Genomic DNA, 21,906 nt, shown 5'->3' with positions numbered 1-21,906 from the left:
CACTCTTCTCAGGGGACTATTGCTCTCAGAGATGTAGCAGTCGTGCATAGCTGCACTGGTGCACTTTTGTGGTCCATGCTGAATCTTTAGCTCAGAGAGAGATGGAGAAAACCATCATTTCCACTCATGCATTGAAGAGATAGCAAAGCTTGAAATTTATTGTTTGTAGAAGTGCAGCCATGTTTGAGGATCAGTGTTAAAATGTGTGTCTATCTGCCCACTTGGAATGCTACCCCAGCTTTTTCCTGCTTCTTTGTTCTCATGGTTCATCTCAGCCTATCAACAAAGTGCTAGTTGGCTTCTTCCTGGGCTGTGAGATGGTGTGCTAGATATTTTTGTGGTTTGACAGTGAAGGCAGGGGCAAAACTTACAAGTGAAGGAGAGCTGTTAAGTAACTTAATTCAGTGGGAGAAAAGCATCAGTTTACTTCTCTTTTAGTTTGAGGTTCCTTAATTGTACAACAGATTGAAACACTGGAGAAATGAAAGGCTAGAGATGCTATTTATTCTGCTATGGAAAGATTGGGACAACATTTAACATCCTGGTGTATAAATTATTCCTTTAAGTTTCTTTATTATCTATACATTAGCAATTTATAGCTGCATAAATGTGAAAGTTTATAACCACAGATGTTAGATTGACATAAACTGGATAATCTAGGAAATCTAGCACTTCCACCTCAGTAGACAAGGAGTGGAGGCGAAGTTGGAGCTTGTTTCAAAATTTTTTCACTGGATTGATGATGGGTCAGAGGAAGAAAAAATAAGTTAAAAACCTGTGCAGCTGTTGCAACCAGAGACATCAATGGTGACTTTCAGTGGTTCACTGAAATATTTAACAACTTTCTCTGTGGGGAAAATCATCAGCTTATAGTGTTTGCCAATTTCCATGGTAGAAATATTCCCTCTGTGGTCAATTTCAAGCAACCAACTTATGTCACTGAGTGCGGAGAGGCTAGAATTTCATCCCATGGAATCTCAGAAGCTGCACACATTATGCTTAAATTGAATTTCAAATGCACTTTCACTTGTTGAAAAGAAGTGTGAGGGTCAGCATGTGCCTTCACAATGCTTGGCTGTAAATGACACTCTCTTAAAAACCATAGTTTACAGAAGCACAGTAGTTATATTCACTTTGTTTCATAACCAGGCTATGATTAAGCAAATAGTGCCTAAAAGAGAAGAAAAGTGTTGAAACTCTTGATTCTGCCTTTCCTGGCTATAGGAGAGGGCACGGATTTTAATATTTCTATGCATAAGTCCCATGATTTTAAAGGTGGAGATGATGACAAGATGGACTCTGTAGACTAAACCATTAATACAACAAGCACATCTATTTAGTCTAGCTCCACATAACAGCAAACATAACCCATTAAATTCCCTGCATTTTCTATAGCTTTTGGCAGTATTTGATAGTTGAGGTGAGGTGACAAAGAAAAGGAATTAAAAGGGGTGTTTTTTACAAGAGAAAAGGAAAAGAATTTCATAATCAAAGTGACCCACCTATCTAACAAAGCTGAAGTATGGCTTTTTTCTTACTTAATAGCTAAGAAATGATATGCTCTTTTCTCACTTTCTAGTGTATACATTTTGTACAGTTTATTTCTTTCAGTTCCTGACCCACTTGGAGGCTGAAATGTATCTGTTCTCAGTCACTACTTCTATATCCTTACATATACTCCTAATACTGTTTCAAAAAGAACTAAAAAGGGTCTTGTGGTATTTTGCTAATATGTAGTTTGTGACATATTTCCTTTATTTTAGTGAAGCAGAAGTCTGTACATTTACACCTTGATTTGACCATTTAGCACAACTGAGTTACATTTGGGTCATTCTACTCTCACAAACTATACTTGAAATCCCAGCCAGTGTTCTAGGAAAGTATATTCACTTTGGATGATGGGCATCTCTTTGGGAACTTCCCTATAAAGTAGAGCATGCAAAGAAGGATTACCCTGTCATAGTTAAGATACCCTGTGACCAAACCTTTTTTACATTGTTTTTCTTTATTGAAAATAGATTATTTCTCATACAATATTTCCAATTTATAGTTTCCCCTCCTGCCCTCCTTGCACTCCCTCCCCACCTCATCTCCCCTCTGGATCGTCTCCCTTTCTGTCTCTCATTAGAAAAGAACAGAATTCTAAGATATAAAAACCAAACATGACACACTATATAATAAGATGAAATATCAATCATACCAAAGTTGGGCACAGCAACCCAACTGGAGGAAGAGTCTAAAGAGCAGGCACAAGAGTCAGAGACCGACTCATTCTCAAAGTCAAGAGTCCCATAGAAATACTAACCTAATAGTATAACATAGATGCAGAGGACCTGGTGTAGACCCATGTAGACCCCGTGCTTACTGTTTCCATCTATCTGAACTCATATGCACCTTGCTTAGTTGATTCAGAGGACCATGTTCTCCCAGTGTCCTCCATCCCACCTGGCTCTTACACTCTTTCTGCTTCCTATTCCATGGGAATCCCTGAGCTCTGAGAGGAGGGATTTGATGCAGATCTCTAATTTAGATTCTCTCTGAGTGCAACGTCTGGCTGTAGGTCTCTGCATCTGTTTTCATCTGCTGCTGGAGGAAGCCTGTCTGATGATGACTGGATAAGGCACTGACCTATGACTATACCAGAATATCATTAGTATTTTGTTGGGTTTTTTTTTTTTTTAATATCAGTCATGTTTACTTTTTTCCCTATGTCTCTTAGGATATCTTATCTCTATTTCTGGTTACTCAAGCAGTGTCAAGTATGGGTTCCTTCTCATGGAGGGGGTCTAATCAAATTTGACCAAATCAAGTCAGACATTTATTGGCTACTCCCACAGTTCTATGCCAAAATTGCCTTATCATATTATGCAGGCAGGAAAGATTGTAAGTCAAAGGTTTTGTGGGTGGTTGGTGTCCATGTTTCTGTATTGGTAGCCTGCAGAGTGCTTTCCCAAACCAAAAAAAAAAAAAAAAAAAAAATGCCTGATGGTGTTGCATGCTAGGATACTGGGATGTGTTGGGGGAAAAGAGGTTGGAGGAGTTCTTTGTGACCCCATGGAGATAGGTTTGGAGAGGAAAGGGAGACCACAGCAGGTTTTCTGTTATAGAACTTGGGTCCAGACTGGAGGGATTGGATCTCAAGGGCAGTAGGAGAGAGGTGTGGGTCTGCCTTCAGCCTACTTGTTGCTTTGGGAGGTTCAGGCCTTGGCTTAGCAAGGAATGCCTTTTGTGTTTGGAAGAAGGAATAGAGCCAATAGTTGAAGAAGGAAAGTTAGGATGGGACAGTCTGTGAGATCCACAGAAGATTTGGTCAGGGGAGACAGACAGCTGCAGCTTGTGTTCTGCTGAGCACTAGATACGAGATTTGGGGTTTGGGGTCTGTAGGAATAGAGAAGAGGAGAAAGTCTTCAAGCAGGGTACCTAGTGTTTGTTTGTTTCTTTCTTTCTTTCAGACATGGCCTGTGGTTACCAGCTCTAAATTGGTTTAGAATTGAGGAAGGGAACAGACACTTTTACAAATAATAATATGAATCCAGTCAAAAAAAGGAGTTAGTAAATTGTGAACAAATTTTGCCTGGACAACGTTTGCATCTAAGCTTGATGAACATATCCAAACCAGTACTCACTGAACCAGGTTTCTTCTTCCTTCCCATCAGTTTTTCTCAGGTATGAAGCCACCTTGCTGGCTCATTAACAAACTTCTTTTTCTGTATCCATCCCTCAAACGTGTATTAATGAAAGACAAGGACACAGTATGTCCCACATGATATGCAAATAATAAATGAACTGAAAAGATATTCCTAACTTGACATGATATTAAATTTTCCAATTGAGAAAACTCCTTCAGAAAGACATCTTGAGATTGAAAGGCAAAGTTGAGTCATGAGAAGTTAAAAGAGGAAAGTCCCAGGGACTCAGTGTTCTCTGCTGCTCAGAACCAGAAGCAAATGGCAATTCAGACCTCTGAGAAGAACTCTGACTACCTGCAATACAGACTTTTAAATTGATTTTAGAAACCACATATCCTAAGGGTATTTAGGATTAGTTGATTCTCCACATGAGTTTTCTCTCTATTGGGAAAACTAAATTATTTGACTTCAAGGACTTTACACTGCAAGAGTGAAGGGACTGAGATCATACCTCCTTAAAGTCAGAAATCATATAGGGAGATGTTTGAGGGAAATTGTCTTCACTCTGCCCTTGAAGGTCCTGATGCAGGTGTGCCAACATACATCAAAACCTAGTGTGAAGACAATCCTAAATTTTTTCTCTTCTTTTGTGTGTGATTCAGTAATTAAATATTGAAATCATGATTAAAATTAGTTTCTTGTACAGCACAGAAGGGCGAAGTGCAGTAAATAGTGAAATTTCTTATTTAATTTTACAATTTAAATTTCATCATAAAAATGATTATTGATGGTTTTGTCCTCTTGTTGTCGAATTCAAATTTCATCAGACATGACCCAGCTCTTATGACTCGACAGCCTCTCTGGAAAGAGAAGAAAAAGTGGTGGACTTTCAGGATAAACTTTAAATGGTTCATTGACTTAGTTTCACCATGGGGAAAAAAAGATCACTTAGCCTCCCAGTGTCAGTCTACCCATCTGTGAAATGAGAAGATAATATTTTCTTGTGGGGATGTCTTGAAAATTATTTTGCAAATGTAGTAGATAAAGTTGTCGTAAGCATCACTGCCTTTTCTCCCAAATTCTTTAAGGAGACCGACAGCATTATTTATGCACTTGTTGACAGTCAAAGTATCATCTGAGTGAGACATGTATATTTATCAGCAGTAGTGAGCTTTATGATATTGGAGAGTCACTCCTCCCTGGATTGCTCAATTTATGCATAACATTAACACAAGGGAATCTAAGAAAAACGCCTTAAAACCATACTGAGCTCCACATTTATGAGCTTATTATCTCAAACAAGTATTCCCACTCTGTGTTTGAGTTCATGTTTGCTTGGGTGTGTTTTAGTTTTGCCCTACCTCACTTTACAAGATTCATAGTCCTCTGAGCCCCTTGCTAGAGATCATCTCTGTGATGAAGGCAAGGCACACCCCATTATGATTCCTGCTGACTTGCAAGTAAACCATCAAAGACTATATTATCTGAAACCCTGGTGTCAATTTTAAAATTCATCTTAAAGATTAAAGGAAAGTGTCCCGGGGAGTTGTCATGGTGACTTGAAGGGGCTGGCATTGAGAAGAGAAAGCCCCTGATAAGAGATTTTAATACTCAGAAGTCTTAATTATGTAATGTGGTCATGAACCTTTGTGCTTGTGTCATTTAAGGCTGGAAAGAAATGTTTCCCTTCAGGCCCTTCTGTGTCTTCTGGTGCCAATCAACAGGCTTCTTGGTAATAAAGTTCTTTATGCCAGTGGCTCCCATACAACCTCAAGTGGTGCTTGGAGTAATGACAGAGTCATTACAAACTAAAAAAGTAAAGGGAACTATATTTCATGGGTATGATTAAGCCATCCTAATGACCTTGAGTATGTAAATGATTTTTTACTTAATGAACTAACCTGCTCACATAATAGTATTTTAACCTGGTTCTAGTAAGTCATTTTTACCTCTGTGGATGTTTGTTATCAGACTTGGCAGATTTTTATCTCTGGATCATCATGCAGAAATGAAATGTATATATTACATTTGTGCATGGGGTAACCTTGTATAAATTATTAGATGTGTACTTTTAAGTAAATTGATTACAGAGATGGCATTAATAGTGGATACTATACATGTAAAAATAGAAAACTTGGTTGTATACTGACACTATCCAAATCGATGATTCATTTAAGAATTTAATAAGATGTATTCTTCTGGTTATGAAGATAACTATTATAAAAACATGAGCAAGGCAGTTATAAATATCTGCTTGGGTAACCACCAAATATGCATATAACATATGTGTGTGGTGTGTATAGTTGTTGATGTTGTTGGAAAATATCTTGCTATTGTTATTCAGGCTGGCCTCAAACTCCTGGAATGCAGGGGCTCCTTCAACTTCCTGAATAGTGATGACTGCAGGTGCATGCCATGACACCAGGCTTTCAAAATATTTCAGTGAATATTCTATAGGATGAATATTCTTTATAAAATAATAGTCAGATTGTTTTGCCAATATTTTGTATTTCGGAAAACAGCTCTATAAGGATTCCCAGTAAAGTGGGATTCATTTTTCATTTCCTTTATCATAAATTCGCTCTAAAGTTATAGTTTTTATGTATTATGTGCTTTGTTCTACATTATAAAAAGCTACCAGGGAAGTGTTTTGTGTGTTTTCTATCCTCCTGCAGAGAGCTTAATTCATGCAACATCATTCCCTGCCTTACCTTCAGTGAAGACTCCATCTAACCCCTCAAAATCAATTCTAGGCCAAGAGAAATTAAAGATTATTGTGTTACTATTGCAGTATGTTTTCACATGTGCCTAGGAGAGATACATTTTCCAAAATATAGAAGGAAATACAAAGGAGCTTTAAAGGTACACCGGTAGGGTTGTCTTGCTGATTTTAAATGGCTTTTCTACCTTTTGTAATACATAATTTTGTTAGTTTAAATTTTATTTTGAGTAAAACCTGATATCCAATGTAGATCTTGGGAAGTTAATCATTTTATAACTTTCATTTAATCAACATTCTCTTCAATCTCCTTTTAGGCAGCCAAGGGCAGTTCCCACTAACTCAGAATGTAACGGTTGTTGAAGGCGGAACTGCAATTTTGACCTGCAGAGTTGATCAAAATGATAACACCTCCCTCCAGTGGTCAAATCCGGCTCAACAGACGCTGTACTTCGACGACAAGAAAGGTGAATACATTTTCTCAGAAATGTTTTAAACATGTCCTGAAATACCCTAATTATCATGAATTTATTTTCCTAAGATGATTCAAATTATTCCTTTTGATTACTAAACTGCTGCTGCTTGTACTTAAACATGATAAATATTAAATACTTTAGTCTGCAAGTCATAAACACCAAAGATAACCTGTGTCAACTTTCTAATAAAATAAACAGCTTCAATTCTACTGGAAAACGCTTTTCCCGCCAGCTCCTCGTACTCATCTTACCACTACACCCTTTCATTTAGGATCTCTTGTTTGTTGAGTGACTTTTTTTCATACTGGGTAACTACTGTTGGTTTTATGACCCTAATTTTACATGTTTAAAGGATGCTTTCATTTAAGGAAGTTTTATTATATAAACTTTTTTCACATCAATTGAAACAGCAAAAAATTACAGAAATGACTTATTTATTAAGGATAAATATAAGTGGGTTTAAAAATTTGAAATCCATTGGGAAGCTGTATTTATGTGTGCCTACAAGAAAGGTAGATTTGTACTCCATTAATTAACTAAGGCTTCTAATTAGATAAAGCATAGATTATGGGTTAAATGTTTTAGTGGTGAAGAAATGCACACTCTACAACTCAAGCAAACATCTAATAATAAATGTCTAATTATTAATGCTTCATCCACTATTGTAACAGTAAATGAAATAGTGAGTTCTAATATTCTTGTGAAATGTTTTAGATAACAATAAGACAACCCAAAATCAGCTTAATTTTTAACTATTAAAGTTTTGACCAAACAAACTATAATAAAGATGCCTAGCCCATTTCAAATATATATTTCCTGTTTTTTATATATTGGTGGCCTTTTTTCCTCTTTGATGTCATCAATTGTAAATTAATTCTTCAGGTTTTGAAATATATAATGAAGCTCTGGTTAAATCTGTAGGTAAAGAAGCTCAAACACATTGAAGGTCTCTTTAGACAACATTGCTTAGATACCTGACAGATGAGAGTCTCTGACCTCATACACAGGTAGTAGGGTAGGTGACAAAGAAAAGAACAGAACATGGTAGAAAGGACATGTGCTTGGATAACCATGGATATGGACCAGAGATTATGTTGGTTGGTATTCTTTGAAAAGAGGCTGGAAATATCACTCAGAATATGCCCTACTCTTCAAAAGAGCCCAATCTGAGAGTCTCCAGAGAAAGAGAAATAATAGGTTAGACAAATGGATATTTTGAATTTTGTTTTGACAAAATAGCTCATTCAGTTGTGGAGGAAGACAGACTTAAAATATTTATGGACTGGATAGGGAGCTACAGACCCAAGGGATGGTTCCCCTCATGGTCCATGGCTAAAAGTAGAACTCTCCTCAATGGGGATCTGTCCTCAGAATTTCTCTCATGGCCTTCAACAGACTGAGTGAGGCCCACTCACAACAGTATTCTACTTTAATATAAACTCTAAAAATTGCAATATTGGCTTTTAGATAATAACTTTATAGCAGCACATAAACTGGTGTTTCACCAAATATTTGAGGACAATAATTTCCTCTTACCTATGAGGCATGCATTCCAGGACAACCAATGAATGGGCCTACCTGTGAATAGTGATGAATTCTGCATACACTATTCCCTTGATAATCACAGTTTTGCTTTCTGAGGTTTGGTTTATAGGAACTCTTTATACAGTATATTGCTATACAATCATACTTTACATTTCATTTGTGTACATATTAGAGCAAAGGCAAAATATATTAATTTAGCAGTAGTTCCTTATTCTGTTCTTGCATTGAAGCAAACAATATGGCCTAGTAGTATTTTTTCTATACTTATATTATGTAATGTATGTTTATGTTTGCCTCAGTGTCTGTGTGTGTGTGCACATGCACGCACATATGCACACATGCATTCATGTTCAAACATCTTTGAATTCCACAGGACAGCATCAAGTGCCTTGTTCATGAGCCCTATCATCTTATTTTGAGACAGCTTTTCAGTGGCTTAGAATACACAGAACAGATTAGTCTGGCTGGCTAGTGAGCAGGCAGCATATACTTGTCACTGCCTATAGCACCAGGATTAGAAGAAGGGCACCACCACATCAGGTTTTTTAGATGCCTTCTAGGGATCAAACCATGCCAGCAAGGGAAGGAAGTACTTTCTCAACTTAGCGAACTCCCAGACAGTAGTTCTTTGAATGTATAAAATACTACCCAAGAGAAATTTGTCAGAATCAACAACTGTGGATAATATAACATTCGATCACTCTATTATTGCTATTTCATCATGTTGTATAGTAACATGCTCTACTTTTAAATGGATCCTATACTTCTTCAGGAAATCTTTGAGAGTATTCTTACAGCTGACATCTACTATTGAGAGGTCACTTCCTCAGGCACAAAGACAAAAATCTATATTAACTGCCCTTGCCTCCCTTTATGTGGTTCTATAAGTTATCCTTTACAGAGCATCTAAAACTGGAATTGATTCTTAGTATTTCAAGCTAATGCATTTTTTCCTGTCGTAAATAGAGCAACTTGTAATACAATAGCTGCCATGTGTGGCAAGTAGGCAACTCTTATTCTACAGGTTAATTATGCAGAGGACAGCTCAGAGTGCATTTGTAATATCTACCTATATATTCCTGCATCTTTGAAATGTTCTAAAATACCTAATGCATCTTCTTATGTCAGTTATTGAAGCATTCACTTGTTTCATTGTTCCTTTTCCTGATCTGAGCTTGCAGTTACATTGCAACAACCCAACCCTCTACTTCCTCCTCCTGCATCACACCTCTCTCATTGTAAAATAGGTTTCTGGCTACTCTATCAATTAACTTATCAACTGTGATACTACAATAGAAAGAAGTCAATGGAGACACGATTTTATGAATACCAGTCAAACATGGTTATTCCCTCACCTGGCAATGATTCAGTTCTTATATGATATCTTAACTGAATGGTAATCAAATCAAAGTTGAAAGTGATGGAATTTTTTAAGGTTTTGTGTTTCAGTTTTCCTCACCCTCTTTGTTCTGCATTTGTCTGTCTGATCTTCTCATTCCTGAGACTTATCTTAAAACAAATATGCAAATTTGTGTCAAAGCTCAGTGAAGAAGCCAACATGCTTTAGGCACCCATACAACCACACACGCTTCTTTTCTGTGCCCTTTATTATCCAGCCCCTTTAAGTTGACTGCTGCTGTTAAAGGCTCTAGTACATTCCTGTTTTAAATGTCCTATCTTAATACTGCTCTTATTTCTGTATCAGATTGTATTGCCAGTGGTTCATCTACAACAAAAATCATCTAGCATGTATTTCAAGCTTAACTGTTTAAATTCATCATAGAGTATCCAAGTGCTTTAATGCTGCAATTGATTGTGAAAACCAACTGGGACCCTTTGGGCTAAACAAATCTGTATTCACAAGAGTTCTGCATCTATAAACTGGAATTTCTGTGCTGTGACAGGTTACAGAAAACACTAAAAAGAAAGAAGAAGCAAGGAAAGGGTAGAGTTGGAAAGAAAATGGAAGACAGTGAGGGGGGAGGGAAGGGATGCAATGGAAGGAAATGGAAGAGTGGGGAAGGGAAGAGAGCAATACAGAGGGTCAGTAGGAAGAAGGAGGGATTAATTATTCAACAAAATAGACCAAGCATTACTGCCACTATGATGTCTGAGGGCATTCTGAATACTCAGTCAAGCTACTTGGAATGGTAAATTCTTAAGTGTCCTCAGCTGGGATGAATGAAGAACTCAGGTTGGTGGCCAAGTCTCCTCAGAATTTTGGAAGACTTGCTTATGTGGAATATGGGCTCTGATAAAGCATGTCTGATATTGGGCAGGTGACAGCCAGCTAAAAGTATTAAGCTGGAATCTGTCAAATGTGAGGATCCAGGAACATCTTTATGGGGGCATTGGTTAACATGAAACTCACTTGGCCACACTTCTCATCAAATTAAATGAAAATTATGATCTTTCCTACATTTTAGAATGTTTATTGTGATAAGTAATTTCCACAGCTATTAATGGAAACAAGATATCCAAAAGCTAAGGAAAGTTGTTCCTGAACCTACAGCTAAGGAGAGCAGTGAAGGGATTTGAATCTTGACATTTGGCCTTGGTGCTAACAAGGATGTCCTAGACTCAGGGACCTAGAGAGAAAAAACAGGTCTCTTTCCCCATCTATTTCTGATTGTTTGAAGCAAAGTCTTATATATCCTGGGTTGATCTGCAATGCCTGGTCATCCTTTCTCCATATTCCTGGTACTGAGGTTGCAAATAGACAATATTTTGTCCCATACTCTGTCACTGATTTTATTTTTGGCACCTACTTCTCCCTTAAACACCAGACATTCCTTTCACACTATTGAAAATACACATAGAGAAAGGCACAGGGAGACACTGCAACAGTGTTCCTACAGAGAACAATTACATGATAAGGGAAATGTCATATGCATGGGATGAAAAATTCAGTAGCCACATAACCATATCTGTACTTAGATTCTTTTAAAATAAGTAGATACTTAAAAATTCCACTGCTTAACCACACTAGTCACACACCAAATGCTCTACAGCTGATAGATAGTTATTTTTTGGAAACATGGTTCTGAAAGATTTGTTCTTTACCTGACATGATAGTCTAGTTGGATTATAGACACAGGTAGTAGAATATAAAACTGACAAGGAAGAATCATGTGTCTGTCACAATATAGACCTTAAATGTTAAACAACAACAACAAAAAAAATATGAGTCAGATATGATTTTTGACCCTGCTACTGAAACCAGTGAAGACTAATAGAAGGTGATGATTGACACCTCTGCAAAGGTGATTGGTGGATTGATCAGATTGGAAGTGCATTTTTGATCGGTTCCTACCTGCTTTGTGCATACCTGAAGACAAGAAGTCATTAACCTTTGAAGTAGAAATTCTATTACAATCCAAGCCCGTTATGAAGAGTTTGTGGAGAAGTCATTGTTCTTTCATACTTAAGAACTTAAGAAACAAGAAATAAAAAATAAAACCAAGAACCATGAAGTGTAGGGAAAGCTTTGGCACCTGTTTCTCAGGCAGTATTCACTTGTGAGGACCAACTTCTTTCAATTACACAGACCTCATCTCCACTGTTCTAAATGGTTGGCAAGCAGATGGGATTGCTTTTGTATATAAAGACAGAGAAAAACAGGTAGCAGAGACCATTTTAACTCCATAGGACTGTTCTTTGATATTTGACAATAGAAATAAAAACAATCAATTAGATCATAGTATCCATTTCTCTGCAGGTGAAAAAAAAATGAAATAGCAAAAGCTGATCACTTAATTCTCAGAAAAGAACACTTCAATCCCTTCCATTGACAAATACTTTAGCAAACATCTCTAGGAGTGTAGTGTGCACATTCTGCAGCTGCAATTCTGTATGCTTAGACTTGTCTTCATGTAAAAATGTAAAATATGTTACTCTGGTATTTTACTTTACCATTCTTGTGATGAAGAGATGTCTTTGCTTTCTCTGCAAGCGTAAAGACTGGCGTCCAGATCCCTACCAATCTTATAAAATGCCAAATGGGTGTGGGGGATTCTCTAACCCCAGCATTTGGGTGTGGGCATACACAGGGGATCTCTGAACAAAGCTGCCAAGTCATCAATCTCAGGATTCTACAGGAGACTCTGACTCAGTAAATAAAATGCAGTGATGTAGGAAGATACTAAAAGCCCCCTCTTTCCTTCACATTCATGCATAGACAAGTAGGCCTCACATATTGGTAAGCATGTGTACACCTGGGCATGTGCATTTGATATGTACACACTTGCAAAAACATGGCCCAATATTTTCACCAGCTTCCTAAAGGAGTGAAAATATAAATCTCTCCCAAAGAAAAGCCCCAGTCCACTTGTGTCAATTTAACCAATTATTTTGCTGATGATTTTGCATTAATATTGAGAACAATGGAAAAGGAAAAACATGAATGAAGTTTCCCAAAACAAGAATGATAAAGAGAAGGAGAAGGTGAATTTTCAATGAAGGAAAACTTCTCAGGGCTCCATACCAATCAATGACACTTCCCAGTGTCTATCTGTGCACCTGATATCAATCAAGTTGACAAGCTTGAAGATATTAAAGATGAGTGGAGCAAAGCAGCTATCAAGCTAGACAGTTTTACATTTCCTTTTGCTTTCTTCAAAATTACCAGGTATTCTCCTTGTTCCCAGTAATATACAATTAATATTATTGTCTTATATTTGCATAATACTTTACAGAATTGTTAAATAGCCTTCAATATGTTTAACATTTCTTACCTCAACCATAGATTCACAAGGCCTTCCCATGCTTTCCATAAAAAGACCCTTGAAGATTTGAAGACTGTGAATACTAACCTTATGTAGGTTACTTTGTGCAATGATAAACCTTTAATGTCTCTTGTCTAGTATATATAATATATTCTTTGAAATGACTTCTTTTTGTTGCCTTCATTTAGTCTTTATCATTTTATTTTTCTGGTGGAAACAGCAACTTATTCTAGAGCACTGCTTTGAAGATACCTTCTTTGTAATTGATCTCTTCCTTGCACCTCCCACCTCAACCCTACCACACCACAATATCTTCACACTAATCAGAAAGACTTGTAGCAAATACACACATATTAACCAAAAGGAATCAGGTCTCCATTTGGAAACTTGTAGCAGGAATCTTAAATGGTCTTATTAATAAAAACAAACCTGGACCAGGTATTGGGGTGAATGCTGGAAAATCAGAGACACAGAAAAAGCCACAGCTACCTCACCTTGCAAGTTCCTCAGCTGATGCTGTTTCCTCAGGCTGGAAGCCTCTATGTCCTCATCCGAATGGCTCTCAGCTGAAGCCTAAAAGCTTAACCAGCTAAATGCTTCTAGTTTCTGGTCCTCATGGCTTATATACCTTTCTGCTTTCTGCCATCACTCCCTGGGATTAAAGGCATGAATCACCATGCTTGGCTGTATCCTTGAACAGATGGATTTCTGCCTCTGGAATGCTAGGATTAAAGGCGTGTGCTACCACTGCCTATCCTCTATGTTTAATATTGTGGCTGTTCTGTCTCTGACCCCAGATAAGTTTATTAGGGTGCACAATATTTCAGGGAACACAATACCACCACAGAAACTAATGCTACAATTGAGTTAAATATAATGTGCACACATACACACACACACACACACACACACACACACACACACACACACTCAGGATCATCACCTAAGAGGAAGATACACCAAGGTTTCTAACAACAGTAGGAAATGATCCTACTTTGGGCCTAAAGAAGAAGCAAAGGAACCTACTGCTGGCTAGGAACTAAAGCCAAGTGAAAGAGTGCCCTGTGTGGAAATATGCAAGTTGGATTTACTTCTTTTCAGACTCTGTTCTCCAGTGAGTGTCTTTTCTGGGATGAACACAAATGGAAGGTTCCTGAATATATTAATCCCTCAAGATAAAGAGCAGGAAGGAGGATAAACAGAAAGTAACATGCCCAATGTATAATGCATATAAATTCGGTAAGACATTGGAGCACCCCGTGCTCATAACTGCCTTCAATGGCACTGTTTCTTTAGAGCAAGCAACAAGTTGCTGTAAAAAAAAAATACATTCTGAAAATTAATTTGATGAAATGCCATTCTTCAAAAAAGTGATGTAGATGTTAAGCTTCACTTTCTGTTTGAGATGAAGCCATTTGCATTAAACATATGGGAAATGTTCTGTTGTACCATATGTAATTATTTCCTCTACTTGTTTATGACTATATGACTTGAGTCCAGCACTTTCAGAAAATGTTTCAACATAATCTTGTGAAGGCTAAGCTATAACAATACCAACACTGGAAATTTGATATTACATGCATATAGCTGAATGCTTCCATTTGGGGACATTATAGAATGCCTCATACTTTCCCATATTTAACATTCATAGCTGCTAGTTTTCATTTATATTGAAGATTTATATAATGTCTTTCAAAATGTTTTATTTGAAAATAAATATTCTGTGTAAACAAACCAAATACTGGAGTCTTGATGTCGATTTAATGAGAATGGCCATATATGTCCATTTGAATGCTTGATCCCTAGTTGGTGGAACATTTTTTGGGGGAAGGATTGGAGATGTCACCTTGTTGGAGGGTGTATAACTTTAAATGTGTGTGTGTGTGTGTGTGTGTGTGTGAGCCCTTAAGTGCCAAGTTGTTATATATCATTTATATAGGAATAGTGAAGTGGACAGCAGATGTAAAAATTATTTAATGTCTAGATAGGTAACTATAATTCTATTGATTGTAAAATAAACTTCCTTATAGGAGATATATGCTCATGAAGTGCCTCATAAAAATGTCCTTCCCAAGTCTAGGAAAGTAATCTTGAAATATACAAAATTAAACATTGAATTTTGATTGGAATGACTTATTTGCCATTGTGATAATATACAATAATATAAGCTAATAATATACAATACTTCAAATATAAAGAGGAAGAATTACTGCAGAGTAACCTGTTTACATAGTGGCCTACTAGTGTTTTATTTGTGTACAGCAGCCTATTGGCCAAATTCATTATACAGTAGGAACTTAAAAAATCTAATGTTTTGAGAAAGGTTTCACAATAACAGCACTTATCTAATTCTCTGTATATAAATGGAATCTTAACACTACTAGAAATACTAACAAATTATGAATAAATTTTATTCTGTTCAAATTTGTATGGTTTATACTTTTATAGGTTTTTTTTTTTTAGATAAAACATATGAAGGTTTTAACTGTTAGTTTGTAGTGGTTTTACTAAGTTGATTTTCTTAATGACCAAAGTTTAAGGAGAATTATGTAATAGATAATAAGAATGAATATATAAGATACAATTGGGATTTATCCAGCTATGATTCACTTATATTATGGATATGTTTCCAATTTTATAAATTTGTGTAGATTAAAATTTAACTGTACAATTACAATAAAGACAATTTTCTGAAATTTTCATTTCTATTTTCAAAATTGCAAGAGTAAATATGAATTTACCAGGTTGATGCCATATGCTCTACTCTATGTTATGCTTTAAGCAGAAGTATGTGGTCATTGACCCAAACAATAGATACAGTTTACACACTCTGTTATTCAATTGATGTCCCATTAGCTAGTTCTGTTTCTAAAGTGTACACAAGATAACCTTTTCTTGATACAGTAGATTCTTTATGAAGACAACACAAAGTGCACAATAAGTAAGAAGCATGTATTTAAAATATTATTGCTTAAATAATCCTCTAAATTACTAAAGCTCTTTGGAAACTCAATGAGTTTCATGTTATGAACTGAATAAATGTTGGCTTGAGAAAACAAAATAAATGCAAATAAAAGAAATACAGGACACACAGCTTCTGGTTATTGTTAAATAAATTTGTAAATGTATGAAGCTGTAACTTTGCTTTGGTTAAACATTTGTGAATATGATGATCTGCTTTTCAATTTATTCAACTCATCTTTATTTAGAGATTTTTTTAAATTCATAAATACTGAGTATTTTCTCTTCCACTGCTTCTACACAAATATTTTCTAATATTTATACAAAACAACAATTTAGAATTTCTCTGAATAAATATTTTAAAGTATTTTAATTTTCATCTTGAGGATTATAGATTAGTAAATATTAGTACTTGCTTTTTGAAATTTATTTCTGTATTCCCAGCAGTTGCTGTAGCGTGATCCTTGGATAAAGAATAAAATATTTTTAGAGGTTTTAGAGTAAATTGTAGGATGCAAAACTATGTTAATTTCAAATGTTTGGTTTGTGAGAACTAAGTCTCCTGATGTCATACCTATTTTTATTGTTGAGTGCTGGGTGAACTGAAGCAGAACTTAGCCATTAGCAGGTGGTACTGATTGTTTGAGTCTCCTTGTTCCTTATTTGCCAGTTTCAGAATGCTCAATGTTGGTTTACAAAGAATGTTATCATAAAGCATTGAACTGTTGAAGCCCCTGCGACAGTGTCTTATTATTATTATTATTCGTGAAAAAACACAGAGTAAGATGCAATAGACTTTTTGTTGTTGTTCTCAGCTTTCTGCTTGGCATTGTTTTGTTTGGTTGTTTCACTCTTGGATTTTTATTTGCTTTGTGTATTTTGTTATTTTTGGATTTTGTTTTGAGACATGGTCACACATAATCTAGCATGGACTCAAGATTGCTAAATATCCAAAATTGCCTTGAACTCCCGTTCCATCCACTTCAATTTCAGGCGTTATCACTCTGAAACACTACACTTTCTAAATGGACTAATGGTGTGACTGTCTGTGAGCCAAGAAGGGGAGAATTCTGAAATGGATTCTGTCCAATCGTGTTGGCAGGAAAGTTCAGCTACTCTGTCCACATCAGAGTGATCAAGAAGAAGTAGAAAAGGCAGTGAATGATCCAAGATGGGGGTTTGCAGATGGGACTTTGACAACCATTGAAGAATTGTGGCTTCTTTTAAGATGCAAAACTGTTGGAGGGTGTAATATAAGAAGTGAGGCAATTCTTTCAACATTGCCATAGTACAGTTCTGACTGCCACAGAGAGAATAAGCTTTGAAGAAATAAGAAAGATCAGAGACAAGAAGTCTCTCTTTTCTCTCTCTCTCTCTCTCTCTCTCTCTCTCTCTCTCTCTCTCTCTCTCTCCACACACACACACACACACACACACACACACACACACACACACACATACACACACACCAATACTGGTAATAGACAAAGTTGATTCAGATACAATAAGGAAGCTGATGAGAACTGATTGAATTCCTTGTTTTTGTGAAGGCAGATTGAATCTACATCAAACTAGAGCAGATTTCACTATCTAATGTAAAAAATGAGATGTTAAGGAGTGGAGGAGGGGACCCATATGAATTTATAGCTTTTGGCTTACATACCTGAAAAAATAGATCCTATAAGGCAATGTGTGCTTAAGAGAAGATGGCAATTATGACTGCTGGACACAAAGTTTGATTTTAGTTTTGTTACATCTAAAGGTATTAAATATACAAGGAGAGTTATATAATAAAAACTGATTATAAAAATCTAGAGAGTGATATATTTAGGGATCTTAAGCATAAACAAGTAAGATCTGGGTTAATGGCATTGGAAAATGTCCTAGGTAGTTCATATTGTCAACATCACATTATCAAGAGTCACTGAGGAAAAGGAAGAGTTTTTGCCTGAAGTATTTCTCCAATCAAATTAGCTATGACCCTGTCTAGGGAGAATTGCCTTGATTATTGATTGATGTGGGGAGGTGTGGTGCTGTTCCTGAGCTGATGTTCCTGGAATATGTAAGAAAGTTGGCTGAGAATGATGCAGAACGAGTGAGTCAGTCAGCAGCAATCCTCTGTGGTTCCTGCCTTCAGGGTTCTGCCTTGAGTTCCTGCCCTAACTTCCCTCAATAACAAATTGTGATCTGGAAGTATAAGATGAAATAAACATTCCTCCCTGAATTGCTTTTGGTCATATTATTAATCACAATAACTAAAAGAAAGGGGAATAACAATGAACATTGAGAGAAGCAACTTAATCAATGACCTCTAAGACAACAGATTAAGGAAGTAGCAAAAAAAAGCATGAAATCATGAATTTATTAACATTTTTATTTATTTTTGCTTCCTACTCAGAATGACTTTACATATTTGGTGGTATTTGGCTTGGAGAGTATTTATGAAAAGCAGTGATAGACAGGATGAGGGCTAACACTGTTCCCGCTATGACAAGACCCAGAAATGTTGAACTATTCCTATATTCCTATTTTTCCTTTGATTGTTACATATCTTAGCAAGCACATAATAACAATAACAAATCAGTGCAGCTGTAGCTCTCTGCATATATCATGCTTCGTCATATGTTTTTAGAATAACTTCTTTTTTAATATTCATTTCTGTTTCCTTCCTCCAACTCCAAAATCCTTTATAACCAGACAGGAAGTCTTTGAATTCTTTACCATGAAATAAAATAATATGTACTGAGATAGGAGGTTTAGACATGGGGCATGCTGCTAGAAAAATGGCATCTATCTACAGGCTATTGGTGTAGCAGTAAGAGGAAGAACAATCTTCTTCCTACCATGGTGAACATGGATGCCTTTAAGCTGACCTCTAAGTTACTGTGGGTCTGAGATAATAAGTTAATGCTAATTTCTTTGCTAATAGGTTAACCCAAGTGCTTCCTTGTCATTGAGAAACACAACAGTCATAGACATAGCAAAGAAGCCACATTCTAGTTCTCCTTAGCTTAATCCAACTTCTGAGCAGGTAGCAGAAAAAAGTGAAACAGTTTATTCTCTCATGCAGAAGGAGTGATGTACATAGTTTATACACCAAAAGTTTTTTATCAAGGACTGTTCTTGCCTTCTTGCCCTTATCTGAGCTGAGGCTAAGCTACAGATCGGTGTTAATGACCATGATACAGACAACTCAAACATGAAGCTCTTTCAAAACTCTCTGAGTCATTGAGAGTCATAGATTGTTCAGTGAAGCACAAAATACATCTGTAAACTATGAGTTAGATAAATTATTAGATAACCAAATAAAGACATGATAAAATAAGTCACAACATTTTATTATTAGTTTCTACATTCTAGCATATGAAAAAGCAAGGCTACACACTGAGAAAATATAGGGAACTCTTATTAAGCTTACAGTAGTTTATTTTTTTGTAATTACAAATAAGTTTATGGGGTTGTAATTATTCATATTCCAATGTTTTAAATTTTCATGAGACATAAGTGTTGCTTTCTTTCCTGTTAATTTATCTAAGCTTTTTGGATTGACTACAGCATTTGTGACAGGATAAAGGGTTTTAGCTGAACTATTTCCATGTCTTATATTAATAGCAGTTATAGTAGAAAATGAGTCTCAGACCAGTGCATCTACAGAAATGGAAGAAGAGATTTTGAAGCAATTTCAGCAAGCTTAAGTTTCTCATTTTAAACTTTTATACAAAATGCAGCAAATTTTGCTACAATTTCAAAATTCATCTTCAATCTGGTGTTAGTAGTCATTCTAGTATTTATCCTATAAACTGGTGAGGAAATGCAGTTTTGGATGAAAGGAACCAATTCAAGATTCATAGATTTCTTCATGTATATATTTTATAAGGAAATATAAAATTCGAAGCATCCTGTCAGTGTAGTAAGAAGATCCAGGATAATATTTTGCAAATAGGTAATAAGACAATCACCAACATCAGTGATAACTACACTTAATTTACAGATACCCTATGAAAAATAGTTATAGAAATTCTATTATTCCAAGTTTTTTCAATTTGTTTTGTCCTTTGTTGCTATCATTGCAACATGTACTGCATTCCTTTCTTGAAATAATATTAAGAATTCTGAAGATACAAATATATTTCAGCAAATAAGAAGGTTGCAAGTCTACATATTTAGAAATAGAAAATTGGTAGGCATTTGATTAAATCAGCTTGAAAATTAATATGCAATTATACTAAGGAAACTTTGTAGAAAAAGCAGGGAACAAAGTGCTTGAATTGAAAAACTAGAAAGCCTTGTATAAAAATTACCATATTTGTAGCATTTCACCTTAAGCAAAGATCCAGATATGCAATTATAATAAATAGTTCCTATCAGAAAGACTAACAAACTGCTGGACAATGATAAGTCCTTATGCCAAAAACTTCCAGCAAATTGGAATCTTCAACTCAAAATAGGAAGAGGATTTTGAGATTGCATTTAAAGAGATGGTAGAACAATTTGATGCAGTTTCAGCAGAGCTGGAAGCTTTCTATGCATTTTGTTCTTAAACTCCATTCTGAGAATTTCTCATCCAACAGAATGTACTGGGGAAACAGAAACTAGTATATTTTAGTTAAGAGGGTTCAAGAAGCTTTAACTAAGTGTATTCACAATGGTGGGATCATTACATGCATTTTCACCTATGGATAATAAAGCAAAGAAACCCAGTAACTTGAATCTATAATGTCTTAGGTGTTGCAAGGATAGGAAACTAGAAAATATGACCCAGCAATGTGACCTTGACCTCAAAGACTTTGCTAATCCCTCTACTAGTGTAGTATAGTGTATCATCAGGAAGAAATGAAAGCCAAGAATAGGACAGTTAGGGTTACTCAACAGAGAAAAGACAAAGGACAGGGCACATTTCCAACAAAACTTCAAGTGAGTCTACGGGGCATAAGTAAATTGTGAAGGTGATTGACGGAAGTAAAGCTGGCTCTCCTGTGAATTGGAAAATCCAGTAGATCTTCTTTGATGCTAACTTCTAAGAATGATGGAGAACCAATGTCGAGAACAAGGTGGAGAATCATGTACGAAATACACACTTGAACTGACTGAAAACTTCTAAAATGATGATCAAATGTGACCAGGGAATGTGAGGAAGGGATAACTATATATTCCTTGTATGCAACTTCAGCTACTGGCAGTGTGCTGGCTAAATGGAGTAGCAGACCTTCTCATTCCAATAAAGACCAGTTCATTTAACTGAGATGCAGTTGGGACCCAAATTAGGATGTAAGGGAAAAAAGGGGAAAAAACAGTCATAGGAAGACTAGAAATTTGGAAATTATATTAGTAATAAATTGACTAAATGTATAATTGTGGAGCACATGATTCTGGGTCAGTGAAGTCATTAATATTTCAAGTCTAAAGTAATGAGAATGTGATGTCCTAAAAGGAAGTAGTTACTCACAGAGAAAAAAAAGAATGTGAGATATTTATATTTTGAATAAAGTAACTATGAATACTTTTAACTTCAAAAGGAATAATTTATTCTGAAAGTTTACAGTCCTCTTACATGAACACATACTATATTTTGAGGTACTGATTGGCTGAATGCTTGAAAACAACATAAAAATGATATGTTTAAATAAAACCAATTTAAAAGTATGTGATAAGTTCATAGTAGAAAGCAAAGGGCACCATAAAAAAGTTAAGCCTCACCAAGATGATTGCCAACATGTATGCTAAATCAGGATGAGATCAAATGACACGTTAATGTGAACGGGGAGGCAGGGAGCTCGTGAAGCCTCAACCATAAAGCAAAGAACTATACTCAACTATGGGATGGTGAGAAGAGTGGAGTCTTCCCCAGGGAA

At 36.0% G+C, this 21,906-nt stretch overlaps 1 protein-coding gene across 3 annotated transcripts in view; it reads left to right on the top strand.

The window, feature by feature from the left end:
• Positions 1-21,906, top strand: part of Cadm2 (cell adhesion molecule 2) — a 956,963-nt gene that overhangs the window by 727,631 nt on the left and 207,426 nt on the right. For all 3 annotated transcript variants that reach the window (XM_036203220.1, XM_036203221.1, XM_036203219.1), the window contains one exon: positions 6,666-6,815. In XM_036203220.1, the coding sequence (XP_036059113.1) occupies positions 6,666-6,815 (150 nt within the window). The remainder of the gene's footprint in view (positions 1-6,665; positions 6,816-21,906) is intronic.

This window comes from Onychomys torridus, chromosome 12 (genome assembly GCF_903995425.1).
Source record: "Onychomys torridus chromosome 12, mOncTor1.1, whole genome shotgun sequence".
NCBI lineage: Eukaryota > Metazoa > Chordata > Mammalia > Rodentia > Cricetidae > Onychomys > Onychomys torridus.
This window is presented reverse-complemented; position numbering and strand designations above follow the sequence as displayed.